General features: G+C 42.0%; 1 protein-coding gene across 15 annotated transcripts in view; it reads left to right on the forward strand.

The window, feature by feature from the left end:
- The first annotated feature begins 2,082 nt into the window (after nucleotides 1-2,082).
- The window catches only part of RAP1GAP (RAP1 GTPase activating protein), a 51,105-nt gene continuing 26,068 nt past the window's right edge, over nucleotides 2,083-27,119 (forward strand). For 11 of the 15 annotated variants that reach the window (XR_003398779.1, XM_026852324.1, XM_026852364.1 and 8 more), the window contains exons 1-7: nucleotides 2,083-2,209; nucleotides 10,201-10,294; nucleotides 10,750-10,785; nucleotides 16,745-16,792; nucleotides 17,895-17,933; nucleotides 18,031-18,222; nucleotides 26,450-26,553. Coding sequence is in view for 14 of the 15 variants with exons in the window: in XM_026852324.1 (XP_026708125.1) it covers nucleotides 2,145-2,209; nucleotides 10,201-10,294; nucleotides 10,750-10,785; nucleotides 16,745-16,792; nucleotides 17,895-17,933; nucleotides 18,031-18,222; nucleotides 26,450-26,553 (578 nt within the window). In the remaining variant the exon portion in view is untranslated. The remainder of the gene's footprint in view (nucleotides 2,210-10,200; nucleotides 10,295-10,749; nucleotides 10,786-16,744; nucleotides 16,793-17,894; nucleotides 17,934-18,030; nucleotides 18,223-26,449; nucleotides 26,554-27,119) is intronic. The other 4 variants (XM_026852384.1, XM_026852334.1, XM_026852375.1 and 1 more) reach the window with 4 other exon arrangements.

Below are 27,119 nucleotides of genomic sequence, written 5' to 3' on the forward strand. Positions count from 1 at the left end.
TTATATGGAAACAATTTCTTCTAGACTCTTTATTGACAAATGTGAAGACCCAGTCAGTTTATAATCTAAGGGTGATTTAAGTGCTTGTAGAAATATCAGGATATTATAATTTTATTAATCAGGTTATGAACAATACTTATTTAAAATTGCAAGATACCATAGTAGTCACACAATAAGATCTGTATAATATTGATAATAAAATGCATAAATTTGTGTTCCTGTATCTGTAGGTAGATATACAGGTATTGATATCTGCCATTTATTGAAAAGCTAACCAGGACTGCTTTACTAATATTTACAATGCCAGTTTTCTTACTTTTATTGAGTTCTACCATACTTTATTCTTAGCCTACTTTTCTGGAAACAAAACATGTTTTAGCCAGTTTGTGTGGGTGTGTCTGCATACCATTATCCCTTAGTAACCCTTGCAGTAGTTATCTTCTTTCAAAATTAGGGGATGGAGGTCTCAAAGATAGTTTGTTAATTTGATAATTTTCTCAAAATTATATTTTATAAAATAATATCTTTGACATACCTTTGATAATTATCTCAAAAGATAATTTGTCCTCTCATCTCAGAAAAAAGGTTACTATAAACTTAATTAAAATAGTCAACAAGGAAAATAAAATTTCCCATAAGTGCCCCAAAAGAGGGAAAGTTTGCAAAGTGAGCCTCATCAAATATTCAGCACAAGAGAAAGGTCCTGTACGTGCTCCAGCAGATTCAGTCAGAGTTCCTAGACCTGGAACAACTAGACAAAACAAATCCATGGGAAATTCATTGTTGTTCAATCTATAGAACTTGTTGTTTCCCATGCTTATGTGAAAAAAAAAAGGTGCAGACCTTCTTTTTATTTAAAATAAAACATTTCCACCCTGCATAATTGTAGAGAAAGGCTTGACAAAGCTTGATCTGTGAAGGTTTGAAAACAACAACATAACTAAAAATATTTGTAGGTACCATCTTGATACCCTCTTGAAAATTGTTGCTGGTTTTCAGGAGTCTTACAACTGAGCTTGCAATACCAACAATCATTATGCAACAATTAGGCCCTTTATTTTTAATGGAATTTCAGGAATCTCTTTATTACTTCTGGTAAAATTCCTGCACAAATTTTTTCAAAATATGGGAAAAGTTAAACAGGGCAGGAGAGGTAATCATGACCTACTGTTTGAACACTCTAGTGTGCTTTTTTTTTTTTTGTCTCCACAGTGCCTCTGCCCTGGCTATGTTCATGGGAAGAATTAACAGAAGAAACTACTGTGATGTTTGAGATGACTTAGTAGAAGGTCCCCCTAGCAGACTGATGGTACCAGAATGAGTCAGACTGAGTTAATCCAGTGCAAAATTGAGTGGTTAATTTGGCCTGTGAATTAAACCTAATTTTGCTCTGAGACAGATCTAAAGCGCTCACCCAGTTGTAGGTAGTAGCCCCCTACAAAATGCTTTAAATGCCTTCAGCTAGGTCTGCCAGAAGTTATTTTACCCTTGCCTAAGGCTGGTACCACATAGGAAATTCTTTAGTTATCTGCAAAAATTGTGACTGAACAATCATTCCAATCTACGGGTCAGTCTCATGACTCATGAATACCAAAAGCATTTGCAGAAAGTACCATGTCATCCTGTCCCCTCAGATTATCCTCTTTCGGTTCCTTTGCTATGCAACTTAATCAGTACTAAGAAAGCAGTTTGCAGATTTTTCCAGTCTGCTGCTTTCCCTTCCTACTCTGATCATGAATTCACATGACCCAATTCACTGTCACCAAATAACTGTCATTATACTTGAGAAGACTAAAAAAAATAATGTGCTTTTATGTGGAAAAAACCCAAAACAAACAACAAACCCTCTCATTTTTAAAGGTCATCCCTGCAGGTCTGGGAGTAGCAGTAAAAGGAGCAGGATACAAGTGTGCTCCATCTATGGAGCTGCCAGTCTGGCCCCCTTCCCTTAGGACCAATCTTTGCTTAAGAGCAGGGCTGCTCCCCAGACCAGGTGTTCGATCGACAATGATCTCTAGTTTCAAATCCGACAGCACCGATCTCCTCACTCTCTGCTCATCCGCAAGTGGGGGCAGCGGAAGAGAAAGGATGGGAGGGAGAGGGAGGACACTGCAACCTACTTGAATAATTGATGGTGTAAGGAAATGAGAGCAGCTGGGTTCCCTGCCTCCATCCGCTCACCAGCTGGGGATGAGAGATCCTTGCTCAGGTAGGGGATGAATGGCTCAGCTGCTTTTATTCTCATCTTGCCTGCAATTCCAATTAAAGATATTTTTGCATCTAGAAGGAATGGGAGCAAAGGTAGCTGGGGGAGGGTTGATCCAGATCTTCTGTGCTGCTTGGTTGTGTAACGGGTGTACCTTGGGGCAGTTTCCGCCTCAGCAGGGAAAGTGGCTGTATGCTTTTTAAAAGACGTTGTGCTATACTGCATTGTGTAGAGAAGCAGCTGGGGAGAGAGAGAAGGAGAGTGGAAGTGGGGATGCCTGTGTAGGTAATGAGACAAACTGAAGAGGCAGAGGGGCATGAAAGAGGGTCTGTCCAGACTCAAAGGAATGCTACCCTGATTCTGTCAACCTTTGAAATAAAAGGAGTCTAAGTGGGCAGTGGAAAGTGCTGTCTCTGCACACTGGCTGCTATATTTAGAAGCTGTGTGCACAGATTTGTAGAAACAGTTAATGTGAAAACATTTAGGTTTCTATCTATGAGTTTGTGACAGAGTGTAACATTATAGTAAGACAAAAAAATACAAATTCTGCCTTGAAGAGTTTACTGTTGAAGGATGTGCTGCTGTGTTTCTGTGATACTGTGCAGCTTCTGATGTTCTTAAAATGACTCAATTAATAACATTGCAGAGATCAGATTCTGTATTACAGCTAATACAGACTTCTGTGTGAGCAAGATACAATGCTAATTCAGTTACAAGAATAAAAAAACATTTTAACAAAAACTGTGAAAATACATAGCAAAAGGTATAGATGTCAATTACTATAATACATATATTAACATACCTGAAAGATACCTGAAGGAACAGAAACTTGCGTGCCAGTCCCTAAAACACACAGAACTGTAGAATGAATAATGATCTATGCGAATATAGACATATATGGATTACAACGTGGGACTGTAAGTACACAGAATTAGTCATATAAGAATGCAAGTATCAACAGAAATTAAATCTACTTAGTACAACTAAAGGCTTATATTGTTGCATCAGCTGTGTAAGTTGAGGAACAGTAAGGGGAAAGGGGGCCTGTGATTTGTTCACACGTAGAAAGGATTTCATCATATGATTGTTGGTAAAGGAGGCTAATTAAACAGTAATTAGGGTATCTAATAATTGTTCACTGGTTTGCTGGTGCGTCTTGAGGGCTTTGTATGCAACTGGAGTTGCACAGGTTAGGTGAAGCTGTGAGGCAATTAAATGAAAGCAGAGCCCGGTGTGGTTTTGTATGTGAACAAAGTTGGTTCTTATCCGTAGTGGCAAGCTGACGAAGAATGGGAGAAGGACTCAAGCCTCTCTATGTGCTTTGCTTTCACCAGGGCCAGGCTTGGTATTGCTGCTGCTAATGACACTGGGATGGGGGAGGGCAGTAGTTACTGCTGGCAGCCCTCTCTAGCAGCAGAAAATAATGTCTCTTCCTCTTTCCTGGAAGCAGCAGAAGTGGCAAGCTTGGCTCTTTACCTTAGCCCAGTCACAACTCTGCTCAGAGATCCAGGTGGATCAGGAATAAGAACTGCCTGTGCAGACAGCAGCTGCTGTATTCAATACCCTGGACATATCTGGGAGGCATCTGGAGTGAGGAGGGGGCTGCATGAGTTTGCCCATAATCTAGCATTAGATCTGATGGGGAAAAAAAAAAAAAAAAAGAAAAAAAGAAAAGAGGGTGACAAGAGGAAAAGGAAACACCTGGCCTCCATGCAAGCTCCTAAACCAGCAAGTGGATCTTCTCTTTGTCCATTCAAATGTCATTGCCACCTACCTTGATTGATTCCTTACTCCTTACAGTCTCTTTTCCCACTCACAGACCCTTGAAGCCCCCATAATGATTTTTATCCAGGACTTTCATCAGTAGGAAGCATTAGGATGAAATTGCTGCACTCTTATCCCTAAAATTTTGATATAGCTGCTTGCTTTTTTTTTTGGTCATCTATATCAGCTATCTCATATTTTCTGTCTGGTGTCTGTATTCTGCTTTCACTTGTCCTTTGCATCCTTTCCTAGCTGTCTGGCTCGTCCCAAATTCTGTCTCGTTCTGTAGTTCCTACTGTCCCATTTATGAATTAGAACAAACTCAGTATGAGGCAGACACTTGGCATAAGGTTGTAGCTGCTGTCTTTATAGGCCCTGGTATAAAGAAGAAACATTACATCAGCCTATGGAATGAAATGGGGAATCACAGGAAAAAAAGTATGTCCAGAAGAGCTCTGTGTTCTTATTTAAACACAAGTACATACATACTCTTGCAACAGAAGATTCTTATCCTCAGTTTTTATCAGGAATGATGATCTACTGATGAGTGAATGCAGATACACTCTCTGAGGTTTCAAGGTTTCTGACCTCTTAAAATTTGAGCTTCTCTAGAGAATAGCTTAAGTTAGATCAGTGTGCTATTTCATAAGGGAGATGTAGAGCCAAATCTCTGTAGTACTTGATGTAAATCAGCCCCAAATACCAAAGGCTGATGAGTTTGTTACCTTTTTTTAGTGTTCCCTTGAAGGGAGTGGTAGGTTGTGGGGGTCTGCCTTAATGCTCACTTTCCCCTCTGGATACTGAGAGCTTCGGGACAGTTGAGTAAGGGACCCCTCTGCCACCTTTGATCAACACAGTCTGACCATCACTGACAGCCCAGAGTGCGGTTTCTTCCTCGGCTCGGCTGTCCCGGCAGCGTTCCTGTGGGCTGCGCATCACCCGCGGCTTCCCCAGAAAGGGGGGATCTAGGGGGAACTGACCTTCTACAGCAGAAGGGGCAGAAGTCATCATTCCATCCCTCGTTCTTTCATCTTTCCCCATCTCTCCTCCTCCTCGTCCTCGTCCTCTTTGTTTTTCCCGCGGCCGCGACCCGGTCCCCGCTGTGAGGTGGCCTTGCGGTCTCTCCTTTGAAGCCCGGCTTGGGAGGAAGAGGAGGGGTGGGGGCGGGAGCCGGGGCCCTTCTCCATGGCGAGGCAGGAGCGGAGGAGCCTCCTGAGGGGGGAACCCGGGCGCTGACTCAGCAGGGCAGGTCAGCATGTTTTCCCGGGAGCACGGTGTCCCCGCTCTTCCCGGGCGCCTGGCTCCCTGCCCTGCCCTTCCCTTCCTTTCCCCCGGCAGCCCAGAGACAGGGCAGGGCAGCGGCTTCGGGCGTTTGGGGTGAAGCGCTGGACCCCGTCCCGACGCCGGCGGTGGCCCCCGTGTTGTGGGAGTGGGAGGAAGAGCCCTCGGGGGTTGCCCGAAAGAGTGGGGGGCCGAGGAGAGAGAGGCCGGGGAGAGGAAGGTGAGGGACGGCGGGTCTGGCTCTGGCTTTGGGGGCCCCACTCCGGTCGGGAGGAGGGGGGCGGGTGAGGCTGGGCGGCTGCGCCCCTCACTGAAGGTAAAGAAGGGCCGCAAGTGAGCCCCTCTGGCTTTTCCCCTGCCTCCCTGGGAGGGGATGAGTTCTCCAGTTTGCTCTTCCCAGGAGGTGGGAGTGCTGGTGCGTGGCGAGATTTCCCTCGGGAGTTCTCCTTTCTCCTGCCCTGAAGGGTAGTGCCTGGTGAAAGCCAGCCGGGTTCTCCGGGCCTTTGCCATTCCCCGCTCACGTTTCGGTGGGCCTCCTGCACACGTTGTCGGTGCCAGGAGAGGCAGATCCTGAGCAGGCATTGCCCGCATGTGCGAGCAGAGGCTCTCACGGAAGCTCCCCAGCAGCCAGGAAGGGGCGTGCAGCTGGAAGTCAGATTCTGTGGGCAGGGAAGTTTGTAGCCAGCTGAGGGCAAACCTCGTCTCATGTGGAGTACTTGCTTCCTTTTCCTAGTTCTCTCGTGGTAATTCCTTCTCTTGAATTTTAGGACTCTGTGTGAGCAAAATTCAAAGCTGTACACGTGTTCCTAGAGTAAGGCTATTCATGTCATGTTTTCGGCTGTCTTCACTGAACACCTAAAACTTGTATTTGGTAGAGCAAATATGTCCCTCTAAGGGAGGAAGGAGGCAGTGAAAGAGCTGTTGCTTGCTCAAGGGAGGTGGTTGCTCAGAATTTTCCATATGAGCATTTCAGGACTGATCTTGTTTAAAATTATACCTTCAGTTCTGAATTGCCTGTCCTGTCTTAGTGAAGGATTTTAAAAAAGTATCAGTGTCTCGTTGCCATAATCACTCATCAGGCTGGGATTAGTTATTATACTGTCATTCCATAATTAGCTGTAAATCATGCTGTATTGTTTCTCTTATTGGAAGGTTTCCAGATTAGCAAAGGTGTTTATAATAGCTATGTACCCACTTCCTGTGAACTTTCAGGAAGACAGTTACCTGAAGATTTGTCTATTCAGAGTGCCAGAAATGCTCTTTACCTCTGGAGTACCTATGAAAGGATGTATAAAATCTGTCAAGGCCAATCTGTGCTTTTTTCAGAACAAGCATTTGCGTTGATTTGGTTATTGAACTGGCTCAGCTATAGCAGTTAGGAATGATTTTGCGGGAGCTGTATAGAGAGATCCCAGGACTGAAATAGCAGAGGATGCTGCAAGACAGGAATACAGGGCATGAGCAGAGTTGTGTGTATGGAGATAATGGTTTAGAGGTCTGCTAAGGTGCTTCTTGAACTGTTTCAAAATTGAAAGTGGAGTCTTTAGTGGTAGATCAGCAGTGTCTACTTTTGGTTTGGCTACCTACTTGAAATTAATGCATTGGTTACTGTCACTAATAAATCCTAGTTTAGTTTTCAGCATTTTCCAGGCCCTCTGTTTCTCTTTGTTGCCATTTCCTGAAAATAAAGATTCAGCAAGCATACATTTGCAGATACATATTCCACTCCCACTCTGCAGAATTGCTTTTCTTTTTCAGAAGAAAGCTTTTCTGTGATCAGAGTTTGAAGGTCCAATTTGAAAAGAACTGTGTTCTCTTTCTATAGATAGAGCTTAGTGTTTTTTATTCCAGAATTTCAGAATTCATGAATGAACTTTCAAGCAATAGTTGTGGTGGGCCCAAATTTTAGTGATATTTTATAAAAGATAACATAAAATCTGAGTCATTCTTTTGGATTTTTAAAGTCCCTCACCACATTCCTAACCTGAGATCGTGACAGAATTGAGAACATCTCTAAATGAGACCAGTGATTTTGGCATCTGCTGGAGTCATTTTGACAATAGAACTGTACTACAATTAAACGGTAAAGAGCAGTTGCTGCACGAAGTGTTCTGGGCAGTCCAAATTGTAGGGATGAATTTATGCTGAGTGTGCGACAGGACTGGTCACACTGACATCATGTAGGAGCTGCTGGATTTTCATGTTGCAGGTGTGTATTTTACTCTCTTTTGAATGATTCAGGATTCAAACCAGTGACGTGCCAAAGGGAAACACTATAGCATGCAACAAGGCCTTAGGGCATCCAGTTGCACAAAAGTGCTACTTCTCTGGAGATGGTTAGTTGCTGAAAATGAGAATTTATCAAATTAAGTTGTTACCTTTTTAGTGCTCACAGGAACTTCAGTTTTATAAAAGAAATAATGAAAATCTTTCATGTACTGCCTTGGACATACATTTTATTAGTTCCAAACATGCTTCAAGTAAATAAATAAGATAATAAATAAAGCATGTGTTGATGTAAGTATTCATTTAAAATACATTTGCCATCTAACTAGACCAGTATTTATTTAAGGATGTCAAGACTAACTCTTACATCTTGCTCTCATATACATTATGGCTTTAATCTCTAGCTGCATTAAACATCTGCATTTTAGGAGAAATCTCAGGATGGAAGCATTGTGTTACTTTGTTTAGATCAACCTATATACAAGTTACATGATACCATTGGGCTACTACAATAAATTATGAATTGTCAGATAATTGGTAGGCATAGAGACTCTTGGACCTTGTAATAGTCTGTAGCTTCATGATTACAGCAATATGTTACACTTCTGTGCAACAGGGAATGTAGCCACTGGTTTCAAAGCAAGAGTCGGCATGACTTACAGATACTGATCTCTTATCATAGAAGCAGTAGGAGTCATGCATTAACAGCTAGAGGGTTGCAATTGATCTGCACTATATGATCACATAACAAACATGACCACTCAGTGGATAAGGAATTGGCTGGATGGTCACACTCAGAGTTGTGGTCAATGGCTCCATGACCGAGTGGAGAGCAGTGACGAATGCTGTTCCTCAGGGGTTGGTGTTGGGACTGGTGCTGTTTAACATCTTTGCTGTAGACATGGATAGTGGGATCGAGGCACCCTCAGCAGTTTTCTGATAACACCAAGCTGTGTGATGCAGTCAACACACTGGAGGGAAGGGATGGGCCATCCAGAGGGACCTGGACAGGCTGGAGAGGTGCGACCGTGTGAACCTCATGGAGTTCAACAAGGCCAAGTACAAGGTCCTGAACATGGGTCAGGGCAATCTCAAGCACAAACACAGGCTGGGTGAGGAGTGGGGCGAAAGCAGCCCTGCAGAAGGACTTGGGGTATTAGTGGATGGAAAACTGACCATGAGCTAGCAATGTGCACTCGCAGCCCAGCAAGCCAACCGTGTCCTGGGCTGCATCCAGAGCAGTGTGGCCAGCAGGGTGAGGGAGGGGATTCTGCCCCTCTACTACACTCTCATGAGACTCCCCCCTGCAGTGTGTGTCCAGCTCTGGGGGCATCAACATAATAAGGACACAGACCTGCTTGAGTGGGGCCAGAGGAAGCTGTGAAGATGATCAGGGGGCTGGATCCCCGCCCCTGTAAGGGCAGGCTGAGAGAGTTGGGGATATTCAGCTGGAGAAGGCTTCAGGGAGACCTTACAGCAGCCTTCCAGTACTTAAAGCGGGCTGACAGGAAAGATGGGGAGGGGCCCTTTCTCAGGGACAGTAGTGTTAGGATGAGGGGTAACAGTTTTAAACTGAGAGAGGGTAGACTTAGATTAGATACAAGGAAGAAATTCTTCCCTGTGAGGGTGGGGAGGCCCTGGCACAGGTTACCTGGAGAAACTGTGGCTGCCCCCTCCCTGGAAGTGTCCCAGGCCAGGTTGGATGGGGCTTTGGGCAACCTGGTCTAGTGGAAGGTGTCCCTGCCCATGGCAGGGGGGTTGGAACTAGATGATCTTTAAAGTCCCTTCTAATGAAGCCATTCTAAACGTATTCATGGTTGCATTACAAAATGGCGAGTCTTGTATCTTGTATTAGAATCTTGGGCTTTGTTCCCAACCCCATCTACGTGACCTTCATCATGACTTAAACCCCAGTTGTGACTGCTAGTAAAAACTGTGAATGGCATGGAAAGTTTATTAATAGTAGGAGAGCTGCAGCTATCAGTGAGACTGTCCATAGTGCAATGAGCAATGCAATATATGTCTCTTACAGTGTATTGTTTGTGTTACTTTTTGATTTCTCTTCTATGAAATCAAGTAAGTGCTGCTGCTGTTTGTATACACTGCTGCTGTAATAATAACCTATTTTTCAATAGAAGATGTGCAGACAAAAGCCCATCTAATGCGCACGTTGGCTTTGCCAGCAGTGGTAACACAGAACCATGCCTGTATCTTTCCTGGAGGGTGTATTCGTTCTGTTCTAGCACTTGTGTCTGTTATGTTCCTGTCTTGGAGACTAATACCCAGGCTGTGGCAACTGGGGCTGTCCTTTAGGTGCTGATTTCAGTGATATTTCAGAACTTTCAGGTCTTTTTAAGGTGGTTCAGCTTTGAAATCTGATCCCAAAGCTTCCTGTGAGACCTGTCTGCATTCTGCTGACAATCTAAGATAGAGGAAGAACTTGGCAAAAAAGATCATTCAGCACTTGCACAACAAGTTGTGAGGAAAAGTGTGTGTGAACAGAGACAGAGCAATCAGGGCCAGAAGCTTTTTGCTGTTATATCCAGGATGTTTGCAGGTGAGAAGTGGTAAGTTAAGACAGCTCAGGGACTCTCACAGGGTATGACAGCTTCCTCATAGGCAAGAAGTGGTCTGGGGAGAGGAAGCATAAGCAGAACACAGCAGAAGGCACTGCAGGCAAGCACTGGCATCTTGACCCCCCCCCCCCCCTCTGTCTCTTGCAGGAGATCTGAGGAGGGGGTGTGCTGCTTCAGTGATGTTATAGACTCACCCACCCAAGGCTTTCCATGTGCTCTTGCTCCTGCTGTCCCCAACAAGGTAAAGTCAGTCCATGTTCCTCTGGCTCAGGGTTGGAATGTGCCTTGAACCACTGGGCAGAAGAAAGGGCTGAAAGCAAGCTCGTGTGCATGCATGTGTTATAGCTATAGTTGCCCACTTCCGTGAGAACCCTACACTTATTCATTTAATCATTTCTTATGCTATACTGTATCAAGTCAGTAGTCTGACCTCTTGAAAGAGAGAAATTCATGATACCTGTCCAATCAGGGTCCAGGTCAAGCTTTTGCAACACAACCTGAAGTCAGTTTGGCTAGTTGTATTGTCCATGCTATCCATTAAGGAAGAATGATTCTATCTTGTCTTCAGTGTGCAAGTAGTTTCTGTGCCAAAACATGGAAGGAGCTGTTTGCTCTGGTATCTGGGTTACCACAGAAGATAATGTTAGCTTTCACAAGTGTTGAATTCTTTTCCCTGTTGTCTTTTCCTTTTCACAGACTGTGGACTTGTTTGAGATGATTGAAAAAATGCAGGTAAGGAGAAGTTATTCTGTCAGACTTTGATATCTCTTGATTATTCATAGCTAAACAAATAATCAGCTGCTATATCTCTTGTCACTTCACTGCCAATACTCTAATTTGGGCTTGCAGAATATTTAGCTCTTCTAGGCCCAAGCTCCTATACCTACTCTTTCAAAAGCATTTCCTGTGCTCATTTTTCCAACCAACATGATGGAAGGAATAGACTCAAATTATATTAATTCTATCCTTTGCAGAAGTGTGATTCTGAGAGAAAATCAAAGTTGCATTAAGGTATCTCTGGCAGCTTCTTCAAGAGACTATGTTTCTGCTGGGTAGCAGCTGCTAATGACAGGCGATTAATGGGATATTAACATAACTGCATTTAACAAGGACAAACAATTTAGTAAATAATTACTGTAGTCTCTATCTTTAACTTGCGCAAGGAAGAAGGGACTGGCTTAATTCTCTTATGGAAATATGTGCATTTAGTTGCATATATTACATTACAAAACTAAAATAGTCTTAAAGGGGAAAAAAACAGCCTTGCCCTACCAAGTAAAGAGATAGTAATATAATGATATGTTATATATCTAACAACAAAATCCTTAAATTTTTCAGATGATCTGTTCTCAGAGCATCCTTACAGACTACCAGTATTTTCTCTAAGAGGTACACCTTCTTTAAAATGCTGTGGTTAACTTTCACCTAACAGCATGTAACACGACACACAACTCCTCCCTTTTATTATCTGCAGGAATAAAATTATAAGAAACAATTAACTTTTTTTTTTTCTGGAATTTGGCTGATCAAATTATGGATATGAGGAAAATGCAGTAATTTGGTAGGATTATAAAGGTGAGGAGGTGGAAGGTGGCAGCAGAATGCTGATTATTAGAGTTATGAGGCTGAAGTACTATTTGGCAGATGAGAAAGGAGAAGTAGGGGAAGGAGGGGCCTAGGAGTGTATCTTCTGTATATTCATGTGTAGACAGACACAGGCCTTGTTTGGTTTTGGTTGGTTTTTAATTTAACTTGCTTTGTAACCTGACTTGCACTAGGAGAATTAATAACTGCTGCTTAAGTATGACAGCAATTGTTTTGAAAGAAGGGAAGAACTATGTTTTCCAAAAGAAAAAACTCCCCACTCCAATATTTCTTTTTATTATTTGTTGTGATCTTTCTTTATATTTTTCCTAATTATTTATTCTTTTCTGGTTTTACTTTCCCTTTCCTTCCATTTCACTGTCTCTCTTTTAGATTTTTTGAATCATTCTTGAAAATTAAATTTGGGATTTTCATTAGCAGTGAAGTGAGGAAAAGGCAAAGCAGGAGACTTGAACATTTCTCCTGTAAAATAACAACAACAAAGACACAGAATTAGTTTGTGAGTACTTTAACAATCAGGTTGGAGTATAATTTTTTGACTGAAAATTAACATAACCATTTTGTACTATGTGTGATGAATTCACAGGTAAAGTTGTGCTCTCTTTTTAAACTGAAACCTGTCCTTGAGATCTGGGAATGAAGTTTGCACACACCCCCTGCCTTTTTTTAAAAAAAAAATCTTAATAGTCATTACTTGAAGAAAATGGGCTACTGGGACATTGCTCTATGTGTACAGATATAGTGAAGTCACAGTAAATACTTTGTTAAGGACACTTAGGGATACATTGTTCCTAGATTGCTTCACAGTTCCAGCAGTTAAAAAGCAAGCAAATCTTATTTCAGCCAATAAACCCAGATGTTTCAAGTCTTCATGTCCTTACATAGCCAATCCCTCTTCTCTTACCTGCTTTTGTCTTTTATGGTGTGTTGTTCACTACCTCTATTCTGCATTTGTACAGTTTCAACATATCTTTCAGTCTTATTTTCTCACAACTCCTTTAATGTTTTCTTCTTAGGTCCACATTTATATCTAAGTTGTCGGTTCTGAGTCTCCTCAAGGTACTGCTCTTTCCCCTTAAAATACATGTGTTATTGTAGCATTGTTGTGCCATGTTGGACCTGACTGTAGGTCTGGACAGCTCTTTTTTTTCTGCTATCTGTTCTTTCATCCTGCTCAGGCCTGTCTTCCCTGTACAAGACCCTGGGAATATCAGATTCCCAGACTGATGCTGTCTCCAGTACTGCCCAGGGGGACAGTGAGGGAGGGCCTTTTCTTAAAGGTGGTGCTGCAAGCCAAACTAGACCAAACCGGAAGGGTATCTCAACAGGTAGCTGAGACTGCTATACTTTATGCCTGTCCTTTTTGAGGAATGACAGGGATCATCAACCAGTTGTTCTGCCCATGCTTTGACACTTAAACAGCTTATGCTGTACATTCCCTGCAGTCTTGCTTAACCTCTGAAATAAAGCTTTGGACTATACAGACCAGGCCTGTGTTCAATCTTTGCCCATATCTTAAGCTTCACTCTGGAGGAGAGGTTGGTAGATTTAGGCTTATGTCTTCTGCTACCAGGAGCTCCTTTAACACTGCAGTTATGGAATGTGCTGGCACGTTCCTCCACTCTTTGTCGAGGCTCTGATAAAAACAGCTCCTTTACAGCAGCCTGGGAAGTTTTCCCTCAGGCCTCTCTTGAGATGCTGGCCTCCTACCAGGACCTCCTTTGAAACTGGAAAGTTTTTGCAGTTATTGGATCTGCCAAAAATGCCAGGGAACAGGAGAGAGATCTTACACAACTGCCGTTTCCCAGCCTCTGTTTGTGTGTGCGGAAACGCCCAGCGCATAGCAAGTTTGTCATGGTACTTTCCACAGTTCATTCTGGAAGGCATGGGGATGCTTGGGGATGCTTTGTACCTATGTGTCCCTCCTGTCTTCATCCTATTTTGATAGAGCATAGGACTTGTTGCCCCAAAGAACTGTTCCAGAGACCCCTATTTCAGAACCTAGCTTTCCTCATGAGACCCAACACACTAGGTCGACAGGTGAAACTCCAGATCACATCAACAAAACATCCATTTGCACTTTGTCATGTACTCCACTTTCTTGTATTTATGACTTCCCCAACTGCAAAATGGTTACTTACTACCTCTGGAAAAGGTAAAGATTACTTGTCAGCCTCTGTTCCATCTGAATTTCACAACTCGCTATGTCCTGGTAATTTGTTGTTCATTCTGTCTGTGCTGTCATTGCAATTTGAAACAAATCATCTGATTTCCCTATGAAGAATAGTTCTAATTTATTCAGGCTTTGTTTTTGAAAATGCAAATTTAAAAAAAAATAAATTGGGGGGGGTATCTCTCTCTAAGGTCAGCTTTTATAGTTTGATCCTGTGTCACCCTGTAGACTTTTTGGCAAGCTTCTTTCTCCTAATATAGTTAAGGAAAATATTTTTTTTTTACTATTGTTATCTGCAGATTGTTCCTTACTTGCTTTACTGTGTTTCTATATTTAACCAACTAAAACTTGTTGTTAATGCTATTTTTTGAGGTTTTGTTCAGACCTGTGAAGAATACCCTCATGCATCTGCTACTAGTGTCCCTTACCCTGGAGTTTAGCCATACCGGTTTACTTTTGGTGTTTCTAAGAGATTTTTGAAGGTGTTATGTATTTGTTGTGAGCTCAAGGTCTGGCTCCTCATCTTTTAATGAAGGTTATGGCTCATTTTTCAGGTTCTTTTAATAACCTTTCTCATTTTTCTATAACCTCATTTTTATGTGTAGTGGATACCTTTTTTTTTTTCTTTTGTTGCTCCTTCAAGGAGCATCCTGGTCATTATTAATCCTTGATGTAATGTTACTATTGTTCAGTGTTAATGTTGCTGTACTGGCAGTTTTTTCACCCTATAGGGCTGAGCATTGGTGCCAAACTTTTGCTCTTGAGCTTCTTAAATCTCCATAGCAGAGCTCCACTGAGATTTACATATTTCTACCAGATCCTAGTTTACAAGTTAGTTCCACTGTCGAATACTTGTATAGACATAGCTGTTGTAAATCAGATCCTGCTCATTTTCAGAACAAAGTTGAGAGCTGCTTATCCTGTTTGGTATCCCTTATTAGCCAGTCCATTAACCAGTCATTGATGGTATATAAAAAATGTAGTCTCAGCATCATGTTCCAGTATGAGAGTTAACAAGATTTAGGTGACAGTAATTGAATACTCATGTTTGAGTATAAGGGAAAGCTACAACTTCAATCCTGGTCTTCAGCTTCCAGTGCAAATTTTGCCTCTTACTCTTCTGTCTATATTGATGCCCACTGGGACTCTGGCCAGCATTTCATGCAGCCTGTTGGCCCCCATATCTTTTTAGCTTCTTGTGTTCTGGGCCACTGCTCAGTCTGTATTGGGGCTATTCTCACTAAATTTTTCCTGTTGTGTGCTTCTGCTGTGAAAGTGTGGTGGAAGAGAGCTACTGTTGCAATAGTGAGAAGGCAGAGGATAGAATAGCCTTAAGAAAAAGAATCAAGTCTGGATGCCAGCTGCTGTTTCAGGAAGTAATTAGGCAACCAGTAGTCTTTTGCCCTGCCATTCCAACCCAGCTCACATTAACGGTGCCTAGGAAAGCAGATGTTCATTCAAGGCTTTGCTATGTGGCTCCTTGCTGCCTGCAGAAGTCTGTTGCACTAGTCAGATGAATAGATGGAGAGCAGCTCTGATTTTCTGTCTTACCTCCAAGAGACAGATTTGTTCCTTTATGTGGATGGAAGCAAGACACATCATCTGCTTAATAAGAGATTTAAGCAAGAAGACTTAATAAGTCTTCTTGCTTAATCCTAATCCTCAAAACAAGTGTTTGTTACTTCTCTTAACCCTGCTCTGAGGTTCTTTGTGCTCTGCTTGACAGTATCTTCCAGGGAGAGGGAAGAGTAGAACAGGAATGAATGGTCTGAAATGCTGTTCTTTTGTGTTCTGACTTTATCTCTTCCCTTTTTTATTGCTTGGGATAGGAAGTAGCTAGAAGAGATTAGGGAATTAAATAAGAGAATCAATTTGGGAGATAGTTGACAGAAATCTAAAGTATTCTGCTTTTTAAGAAATATAAGGTGGTGGGGGAGCTTTGTCATTTTTAATGCCAAACTAGGGGACTGGCTGTCACATCCCTCTCAGATGAGGGAGACAAGTGACTCAGATTCTCGAATCCCTAACAGAGTGGACAATGGTGAAACAAGTCTCAAAGTCCAACCATTTATTAACTACCCACAGTGTACTAACTGAACACACGATAATTGGCTAAGTAAGTTGTGGTAAGCGATACAGTAAGCCTTGTATTTCTTAATAGAAAAAGGAAAAGAGGGAGATAGAGAGAATAGGGAAATACAGATCACCAGTCTGGGTTTCTGTGCTGATCCTGCCAGTGAGGGTTCCAGGAGGCAGCTGTCTTCTTTGCTTCACTGCACGCTCCAGGACCCCCCTCTCTTTCTCCCCCTTGATCTATACACACTTGGGTCTGTCCCCTAGGTACACCCACATACCTATGTATCCCATGGATGGGAGGGATGAGGTGTTTCATGGGATGATGTAATTAGCATGATCATGACAGCCCTCGTTAGCATATTGAGATGTGTTAACTTTAATATGCATTTTGTGGATAATGAAGCAAATGTAATTCACTGGACAGATGGCCCTTGAAATTTGCCCAGGTGCCCCAGAGCAGAGCCATCCTGTCTCCACAGGGCTCCCTCCTCCAGCTGCATCTTGTGTTAGTGGGACAGCCTTATCAGCTTTGACCTCCACACTATCCAGCCCATGACTCATAGTTTTGTCTTGCGAGTGTTTGAGGCATTCCTTCAATCAGCCTCAATTTTTGCTTTCTCGGGCTGTTTTTCTTAGAAACCAGGCCTGTGAGAAACTTTCTCTCACACTGGCCAAGTTCTAGCTTTATGTCTCCTGTTTATTCCAAATTTTCATAAACTAGAAAATTATATAGAGAGACAAAATATTAATATTTGGCATACAGAGAAGAACACAGAGGGTAAGTGAAACAGACATGCTAAACCACAGGATTCACTGTCTGTGACTTTATGTTTGCAGGGAAGTCGTCTGGATGAACAAAGATGTTCCCTTCCAGCTCCTCTCAAGGTCAGGCCAAGTCATTGTGGCTTCCTAAATTGCTGAGAATGACAGATAATTATTGACCTGTCTTGAAGTGTATTTTCATCTTGGAGTGAACATGGTGCCTACAAACAGCCCAAGAACACACATATGCTTGCGCTGTTTGTTTTTTATTTTTTTCTTATAATGTTGCTGCACAAGAGGGTGAAACTGTGTAGCTGAAATAGAATCAGTACTTCCCTTTTTCAGATTTAAGTGGTTATTAGCAATCTTAGTTTTTGACCAAGTAATTTCTTAAATTTAATTCAGTGTAAGAGTCATAATATTACTTGTGAAGCCACATTGCATTTATTTCAATAGTCTGCTTGAGGACTCATATAGATGCTACTAGGAAGCTGGTTTGTTTCCCTCAATATCAGGCCAATAAGAACAGATCCCCATCTGTAAATTCTCAACTCTTCCTCTCCATTCCTTCAGTCTCAGCTCAGGCACAGTAACGTTAAAATCAACCTTGACCTCGAATTTAATCTTGGAATGATCTTTAAAAAAAAGCCACATAGAGAATTGATACAGCTCAGTTCTGACAGATAGTCAGTGCTCTTTGTGATGATGGAAGGGACATCCAAGAGGTATAAAGTGACTCAGATACTGCTCCTATTCCTGCAGTAATGCCTCAGCACTGCTCAGCTGTATACTACAGGTCTAGCTATGGAGATGATACAACCTTGATCTCAGTGTAAATAACAGTACTATTTCTACCATCCCTACTGTCAGTCTCTATCTGCAGAAGAACAGCAACTGTCTAACAGTGTGAGGAAGGAAAGGAGAGAGACTGTTATTCCTAACCTCATCCAATTTGCTTCTAATTTGGCTGCCTCCTCATTTTGCATGCCTGTATTCTGTGTAGTTTCAAGGAGGAAGGTGGGTGAAATTGAACTCCTAAATACATTGTTCTCAAAGTTCTATATTATAATGTTGAGACTTGGGAAATTAAGTCTAACCATAAATCCTAAAGTATAACTAAAGATGAACTAGGACAGAATGGAAGCTGAGGGCACAGCTTGTGCCATCATGAAAGCATAACACTTTAAAAGATGTCATGATTTTTGCTATTTTTTTTAAATTTCAGACAGAAGAGGAGTATATTCCTTACCCCAGCATCCATGAGGTGAGTTAGTACTGCTCTCCTCTGTTTTTCCTTGGACTTTATTGGCCTTTCAGCTTGTTTACCTTTCAGCTTTCTTGTTCTCTGTCCTCGTGAATAGGTATTACAGAAAGGCTGGCCATATCCTCTCATTATCTTACCCCAGTTTGGGGGCTACTGGATTGAAGGGACCAGCCACAACCTCTCCAGCTTGAGTCCAACTCTGTCTGATGTACCTTTTCCCTGGAGTGGTAAAGTGAAACTGGAAAGTGACCCTACAGCCAAGCTGTACCGCAAACATTTTCTGGGAAAGGTAAGAGTTACCTTCAGAGCCTTCTCTGCCCACCCAGCCTCAAGGCTGAAATGTATCTGAGGCTTTTTCTGATGGACTTGGAGTGGCTGTGCAGTTATGTCTATTTCACCTCCTCATGATGCCTTGGACTAATGTAGATAAGGTATATGCTACCATATGGTCTTAGTGTGTTAGCTTGGTCCTGTCCTCTTGTGGTCTGTTCATTAACAGATGAGAAGGATTTGCACAGGAAATGCTTATGTTTGGTTAAGAAGGTCTTTTGAGACTCCTGGACAGATGCCAACCTTGGTAATAATATTGGAAATGAAGATGGTATTATTTTTAGAGGGGACTTCAACACTGACTGTGCAAGCCCCTCAGTAGTAAGCTAAATGGTCCCTTTTCCTTCGTGTAGATAAGTAGTAAGTACAGTCACCACAGAATATGTGTGAAGAATCTGGACAATGTGTTTTACAGTTGTTTGATTTAAGTAAGTTTGGTGCTAAGTGTTTCCTGACTTTAAAAATTGCAGTCTGACAGATAGGGAAACAGAACTTGACCTCATGAAGTGGATGTTTGGTGGCTGGCTATTAAGGTCCATCTGGGTTGGCCTGTGAAATGCTGGGGCTTCAACCCCAAGCCCCCAATTAAGGTTGACATATGGGTGATTCCCACAGCCCATCACAAAGGGGGGGTGAGTTTACCTTTAAGCTTCCCTCCAGGGTGTGGCTGGCCTTGCCAGGAGAGCCATTGGGTAAATGAGCCCGAGGTGTCCTGCATTAAGTAAGCAAAGGTCAGGTGTCCCACTTAGGGATAAAAGCTGGGACCACTTGCAGGCAGGGGCAGTGTCTGTCTGTGAGGTGGGTGTCCTGTGCAGAGTTTCCTGTTGGGGAAGGACCTCCTGCCTCCCTGGGACTGGGCTCCAGTCAGGTCTGGCCTTTGTAAATGTGGGCTGTGTAAAGATTCAGTGTGTGACTTCCTTGGTCTTATGTATTTGGCTTGTTGACTTGGTTGTCTCCTGTTCCTTCTATGGGAGACTGTGTTTCACCATTTCTTCCCCCCATTGTTGGTCATGTGGTGTCGTTGTTGGGGTCAGTGGGATTGATGTTGATTATGTATAATCTGACTTGTTTGTACCCCCAGCGCTCACCCATATACTGACCTTTTTGTATCAAATACAATTTGGTTATTGGTTCATCTTTATGCTGCCTGTGTCCTTTATGCTAGGCCTAATAATTGGCAAAACAGCCTGTTGATTGGTTTCTAGACTGGATCACAGGATGATAGTAATCATCAAGGACAAGTAAGAACAAACACATTGGCATAAAGAGATAAGAAAGCTTCACTGGCACCTTATTCAGTGATCTCCTACTGCGACTGCTTAGTAAGTTCAAAACTAGGAAGAGGTGAAGTTTTGATCAGTGCTGCTGACCTATTCTGCAATAGCTGGGCTTGTCTGTGTGATCTTGTGTAGTATGCAACACTAGAAACTACTAATAATATAATTTATATATAAAGTATCCTTCCTGGAGGCTTCCTCTCTAGACTGACAGATCTGCTGTACAGTCTGCTAATGGACACTTATCCTGTGACATTCTGGAAGCTTTCAGTATGCCAACTGTAGTTATCTTTCTGTCATGGTAAATTTAGGGTTGTGCTTGAAGGTTTCCACGGCCAGCTAGGATGAGAGGCAAATTGGGGTATGATTGTAGGATTCGCTGCTGACCTGATAGCACAGAACAGCTGAGGTTGGAAGGGACCTCTTGAGCTCATCTTGTCCATACTCCTGCTCAAGCAGGGCCATATCATCATTGTTTGTTACAGGTGAGATACAGGAGTTCCCATATCATTGGACTATAATACAAAGTGCTCAACCACCACTGCTTCAGTACTATAGAAGAACTCCTATCTTCTTCCTTTTCTACAGTGTCAAGTGTTTGGTTTTTTTTTTGTCTTGAGATGAATGTGTGTCTATGTTCAATTAAACAAGCAAGTTTTTGAGCAAGCCAGTGTCAGAAAAGAACAAGGTGAACAGGACTCATCACAGAAAACTCTACCCATGGGTAGAAAACTTTACCCATAGCTTAAAGCCTTAGGTAAGGAGAAAGCTCAGAGCTTTTCCCCACTGACAGTATTTCTTCAGTGCAAAGTTGGAGAGACCAGTGATTCTGATGCTTTGTGGATTAGGTCCTGTTCTTGCTGATAACATGGGGAGGTTATGTCAGAAAGGTAAAGAAAGATCTCTTGCATGCTTTGAATATCTGCAGACAGCTCTTAGCTGAAGCAGAGTCCCTAAGCATCATGCGATGGGAGAGTCATCGCCAGTGGTTTAGGGAGTGTCCTTTAAGCAAGATTAGAGTGTGTGTGGTATTACAAACTTAATATGTATGTCTGTGTTGTGGGTGTGCATATACTAGGTCACTCAAACTCAGAAAATTATTTTGATTTTTTTTGCAGAACATCTTACAGAAGAACCTATAAAACAGCCATCAGAAAAAGTGCTATGACATACAAGCCATAGCTCAGTCCATTTCTTTGTTTCATATTCTATATCTTATATGAAGATTACACAGTAGGATTAATTTTGCCTGTAGGAAGAAGGCTGCAAAACCTTATGTCTTATACTGTGGGAATTATGAAATGTCTATGTTGTTTCTCAAGACTAACAAAGAGAAGTAGCTTCAAGCTAGGAAGGATTTAATAAAGGTATACATTGGAAAGGCCAGGCAAAGAATCTCAGGGTGCAGTTTCACAAGCACTTGAAGCTGCCAGTGCTGATGAGAGAAGCTTTCTTGCCATATATTCATATGTGGTCATGTATTTCTCCATTATGTTGTCCGTTCTTTGTTCTGGTTAGAGTATTGTTGCTGCAGTGCTGGAACTGTTGGGGAACTTAGTCAGTGGAGTCCTCTCAGCAAAAAGCACTGCATCTGAAGTTATTACTGTGTAATTGTAGCATAGCCTAGAACAAAGAGATGGAAACTCTATAAAGCAATCAAAGGACATTTTATTATTAGATATAATTGTAATGATCTTTTATTATTTTAAAGTATCTTTTTTTTTAAATTACTACAGGTCTATGCTTTTAGTAAACGTGTTCTGCGAATTGCTGAGACTGTAGGTGGTCTTATATTCAGCATCATTTTCCTCTGGTATGTGTTTTGGAGCTTGGTCCTGTTTTCCTGTAATGACAAGCTGACATCAGCCCAAGATTTATTTATTTTTTTTTTAAGTTTTGTCTAAGCAGAGGTGCAGAGAGGGCCTGCAATGAGTCAACCTCATTATTTCAGTACCAGCCCAGTCTTAGTGGTACTGTGTTCTGCAATTGCCAACAATGGCAGTAGCTTCTAGGTCCTTGTTGTCATCTGACTGGCAAACACCACCTTAGACTTTTCCAAGAAGGCTTGCTGGAATAATAGTCCTGCCTACTCAGTATTACAACTTTAGTTATTTATCACTGTTGATATATTTGGATGTTCAGGTATTAATATCTTCCTGCAGGTCATCACGTTATCATTTAGCCACCAAAGCTGCTTTTCTTCCTTCTTCAGGGATGAAATCTTCCCATTATTTTACCAGGTGACCAGAGGTTGCCAAGTTTTTTCAAAGTGGTGGTGGTTGTTTTTTTTTTTTTTTTTTTTTTTTTTGTTTTTTTTTTTTTTTAATTTTCAGTTGTCTTGAAGGAAGAGAATGGGCTAATGAACCCATTTTGAATCCTGTAAAGATTTCTTGGCTTCCTATGCTCCTGTTGCTAAAAGAGCTGATGAAACATATCAGGTACCATAGGAAAGATGTCTTTTGTCTGGTTTGTTCATTTTTGGTGCAATTGCTGTTAATGAGTAGTGAAAAATAACTCTATTTTATCAAAAATAACCCAAGTGGCAAAGAACATGGCAGCTATCTTAATAGCTTTATAATTTATAAGGTAAACTGTCAGCACTCCTTGTGTATTCTGTTAGTATTTTTCCTTGGTCCCATGGAAGATACTTAAGTGCTTTTACAGACATCTGTTTGAAATTCAGAACTTCCTTTCAGAGTGCCTTAAATGTTACAGAAACTACTTATATGGCTGCACAGATTCATACCTCTAAGTCATCTAAGCTGCAGGCTATCTTGTCACCACTGAATTGCAATCTTCATTATTAACCCAAAGCCTTTTGGTGGTTGATCTCTAACATCAGGACAGCTAACAACAAATGCTGTTGTATGTTGAAGGACTGAGTCAGCTGCCTTCTGTTACCTACATGTTTTTACAGAGAAAGAAAATCACAGAGGAAAAAAAAGTCATAATGAGGAAATTACAGTTTTGTTCAGGTGTATGATTACTCAGATCTCAGTTGAAAACCCAGGCTTACATTCAGGAAAAAATCTAGGTATCCAGAGTAGCTTTGACAAAAATTCAGTTAAGACCTCCACTAATTCTGGTGCCTCTTCCCCTGTGAAGATTGCACCCCTTTGTGCAGCTCTGCCCAGTTATGCCAGCTGCAGAGCTGATAGCCTAGTCTTCAAAGCAGCTGAGATCCCAGTGTGTCAGACCTGCTGGGGTCTGGCTTAGAAGTCTCATCAAAAGGCGTCCCATTTTCTGGTCTTTGCAGCTCAGTGTTACTTTTTGTTGCAGCTAACCTCAGGCTTTGGCTCCTATTTCTTTGTTCTGCCTTCTAGTCCCAACTTTGGTTGGCATTGTTCTTTTTCCTTAATAGCCTGTCTTGGGCATCCACCCTAATATATGAGTTCCTTGGTTTACAGACTTCTTTTGATTCTAGACTTCAGCTGACCATTGAGCATGCTCTTGTTTTGCTCCTTGAATCCATCTATTCCTCAGCTGCTCTGTCTTTCTGCCGTTAGTCACAGTGATTGCTGTACCTGATTCTTGTTCACATCCCCAAAATCTATTAGTAGACTAAAAGTCATGGTCAGGAGAAATGAGCTGCTCTCTCATCCTTTGTGGCTTCCTTTGATTTCAGCATTTCTTCCCATGTACAGATAAGTTTGGTTGCTACTATTAGATTGTGTGACAGATCACACTGGAATTCTGTGATTTGAACACTTCAGCTAGAGGCCATATTAATCTGTTTGACCGTTTGCTGCTCTTTGCTTATTATACCTTACATTTTTTAGGACCCACTTGTTCAGTCTGCTTCAGCAGAAGGTGGAATATGCTAGCACAAGAAGCCATGGAACTTTTTCCTTATGTCAGTTGCAGGGCAGTTGTGGATGTTGGCTTTCTTCTGCCTCAAAGAGGAGGTGAGGACAATGATATCTCTAATAGAGTTCAATATCTTTATCTTCACATCCAGGTTCAGGGTAGTGACTGTAGTGTTAGTTGTTTGGTTGGTGGTTTATTTTTTTCCAAAGAGAGGATTGGTTTATGTCTGTTGACTTCAAGATGTCTACATTCATATAGGTATAAAGAGTGTTTCACTAAATGTGTCTTTATTTCACAGTGAATCAGAACTATGGCTAATACAAAAAATTGTTCAGATTTTTTCCACAGCAAAAGGCAATCTTGTCAGTGTGTTGAGAAGGGTTGCAATCCAACAGAGATAGAACAGACCTGTATTTTCTAGGCAAAAGTCTGAGGAAGAAATTGTCAGACTGGCAGCTCTTTTTGATCAAAGTACACATTTTGCTCCCACTGAGTCCTTATTATTTAATTTATTGTGTCCAGAATATTCCCTTCATAGAACATGTTGCAAATCATGCAAGTTTGGACTGTACAACTTAACTTACTGTCCCAGTGCACAACACTTTTGTGTCCTTCACAAGGATGCATTTATACAGTGCTTCCTGTGATGCTCCCTCCAAATCTTGCAATCTTGGTTACTGACTTTATGTTCCCTGACCATCTTCTCAGGTTGCAAGTGACTTTTTGATTTGACTACTATTCTGGTGGTAGAACAGCTGTCCTGGTTTCAGCTGGGATAGAGTTAATTTTCTTGAGCTGGGAGAGAGCATAGCCGGCGTGCCTGACCTTGACTGTGGCCAGGATAGAGTGAACTTTCCTTGTTACAGCTGGAGTGCCAGGCCCGGATTGGCTATTGGAGTATTCCATATCATATGACATTATACTCCATATATAAAGGATGTGGGTTCTCTCTTGTTTTGGGTCTGATGGCAGTATCTTTGTTGTGTTGGGATTGCTGCTGGGAGCGGGCTGCTTATTGGTCAGCAGCTGGTGAGCAATCACGTTGTGTGTTACCCGTTTGGACTTCCTACTGTTACCATTGTTTTGTTGCCATCAATAAACTTTTTTTTTCAACCTACAAGTTCTTCCTTTTTGTCCCTCCCCTATTTTGCCAGGTGGAGAAAAGCTGAAGCAACCAGTGTTCAGCTACTGGCCAGGTTCAAACCATGACAACAGCCCATTCATTATTTGCAGGGGAATGCTGTTTTATCTCTCTCCTCCATTTAATCTGACTGTGCATTTAGGCTGAGGAGATCTATGTCCAAACAGCAAAAAACCACTTGTATACATCAGAACAGAATCTGTACAGACTAAAATGTATGCAGAGTGCTTTGATTATAGCTTTCAATTTAACTGATGATGGACAACACTGTCATTGGAAAATATATCAACAAACAAGATAGCAGTTGGTACCTCTTCTCTGTGAAACAGTTGACTAGTGGAATTTGGGAATCAAGCTTGCCAATAAAGTCTGTGCATTTTATCCCCTGGGAGCATCTGACTTCTTAATGAGTGGACAAAGCTGCTTTTTCCTACAGAACCAGAAGTGGAAAATCCAGCTGGGTATCCTGAGATGCATCATCTAGGATTTGGAAAATCCCAAGAGTTGTCTACAAGAGATACCAAAAGAAAGCCTTGGTGTTAGTTTTCTTGTTGTTTGTGTGGGGTTTTTTTTGTTTGTTTGTTTTTTTTTACTGTTGTCTAAACTGTTCTACACTGAAAATCTCTGTGGACACATTCCTGATTCCACCATTAGCAGATTGCTGTATGACTTTATCCTGATTTTTCATGGTCTCAAGGCAAAGGAGGCACTGATTCTGTCTGCTATAGGGTAGCTGAGACAATTCTGGGTTTGGGATTCTTTTTTTTTTTTTAATTTATTATTATTGTGCTGAGTCTTACCCCAACTTCCATCACTACTAGCTCAGAAGTACTATACCAATCTTACTATATTCTCCTGGGTTGGAGGCTAAATACTGGAATGTACTACTGCCCTTTTCAACAGAAATAACAAGAGATTAAGATATCTAATCCAGAGAAAATTGGATCCCCTGCATGACATTCTCATTGGTGTCTCCTTCCTGCTTATGTCTCAATCAGTAGTTCTGGACTGTTTCATGCAAGCATGAGTTCAGTCTCAGCTATCTGGTTAGAGTAGCAGCCAGCTCCAAATACTGATACTGATTTTCCACCAGGAAGATGAGAGCAATCCAAGCATTTCTGTATGATACCCCATGCATAGTATTCTCACTGTCCTACAGGTTTCTGTTCACATCTCTTGTCAAAAGGCTTTAACCTTTTGAGGTTAGAGGTTGTATATATCAATATATATATGTTATAGCAATATATATTTTGTATTTTTTAATATATATACCCAGGCCATTGGAACATGGCTGTATACCCAGGATAAATGTATGGCCACAGCGACCTCTATATAGAGCCTGTGAAAATATTTGCATTATGGCTCATTGTTTGACTGAATGACACTCTCTGTTCAAGGCACATTCTACCAAAGCTCAAGCAGTGTTAGTGGCACTGCTGAGCACAGTCTTCATCTGCAAAGTAGTTACCTGGAGCTCTGACTGCATCCTCTCTGAGATGTGAGTGCTCTTAGAGATCAACTGTTTGGTATAATGATCCTGTCATTACTGTTTGTGTAGAAAATGCCCACAACCACATCCAGCTGAATGTGCTGGAGACCACTACTTAGTCATGTGGAGTGTGAATGGATACAGGAGAAGGCCATGAAAGATACAAATTTAGTTACAAGAAACTTGATTTCTTCAAAATGTATTGCTGAATGTTCTTATCCTGTTCCTCTCAGGAGCCCTTCTGATGATGGACAGCTGAGGAGGAACTGAATTGACAGTGAATGAACTTTGACTGATATGCTCATGCATTGATCATCAAGGGGGCTGGGAGACAGCATATACATGTGTTCAAGCATGCCATTGCTAGTAAAGAAAACATTAGCTAATCTTCAGTGGCAGGTTGTGTGCAAAAAATGTGTTAAACTTCTCTGGGAAATATGTTGGGAATAATGCATTCTCTTCCGATTTTCAGGAGCACCAGAACTTTTACTCCAGTGACATGTCCTTGGGCTATCTGGTACTTTCTGTGAAGTATGAACAGAGTGAGAAACAGGAAAATCTGCGCTTGTTGCTGAGGTAACAGTGCCTGTTGTTGAAGTGTATGTTACTGTGTGCCGTGGTCTAAGACCACAGGGCAACTGAGCACCATGCAGCTGCTCACTCTCCCCTTCCCCGTCAGGACTGGGAAGGAGAAAACAAAGTAAAAAGTTCAGGAATTGGGATAAGGATAGGGAGGTATGATTCGCCCATTGCTATCATGGGCAAAAGACAGATTCATTAGGGGAAGAAGAGAGAGTATCGATTTAATTCAGACAATAACAGCAAAACCACTTCACAGACAGTAGGACAATGAGAAGCATTATCACATCTTAAAAATGCCTTCCCCCCACCCCTCCATTCTTCCTGGGCTCAGCTTTGCTTTTGATTTCTCTGCTTCTTCCCCCTCAGCAACTTAGGACACTGCCTGCCCTTCACCAGGGTCTGCATGGGGGTCTCTGCTCCATTGCACCTCCCCTGCCTTCTCCTTTCTTCCACTGACCTCGGTGTTCAGAGGTATTCTCCTCACAACTCCTTCTTCTCCCAGGTTCTGCTTAGCCTGGCCTTGATGCAGAGGTGGGTCCCAATTGGATCTGGGGGAGCTT

Source organism: Athene cunicularia (genome assembly GCF_003259725.1).
Source record: "Athene cunicularia isolate RWA chromosome 1 unlocalized genomic scaffold, athCun1 chr1_part1, whole genome shotgun sequence".
Lineage (NCBI taxonomy): Eukaryota > Metazoa > Chordata > Aves > Strigiformes > Strigidae > Athene > Athene cunicularia.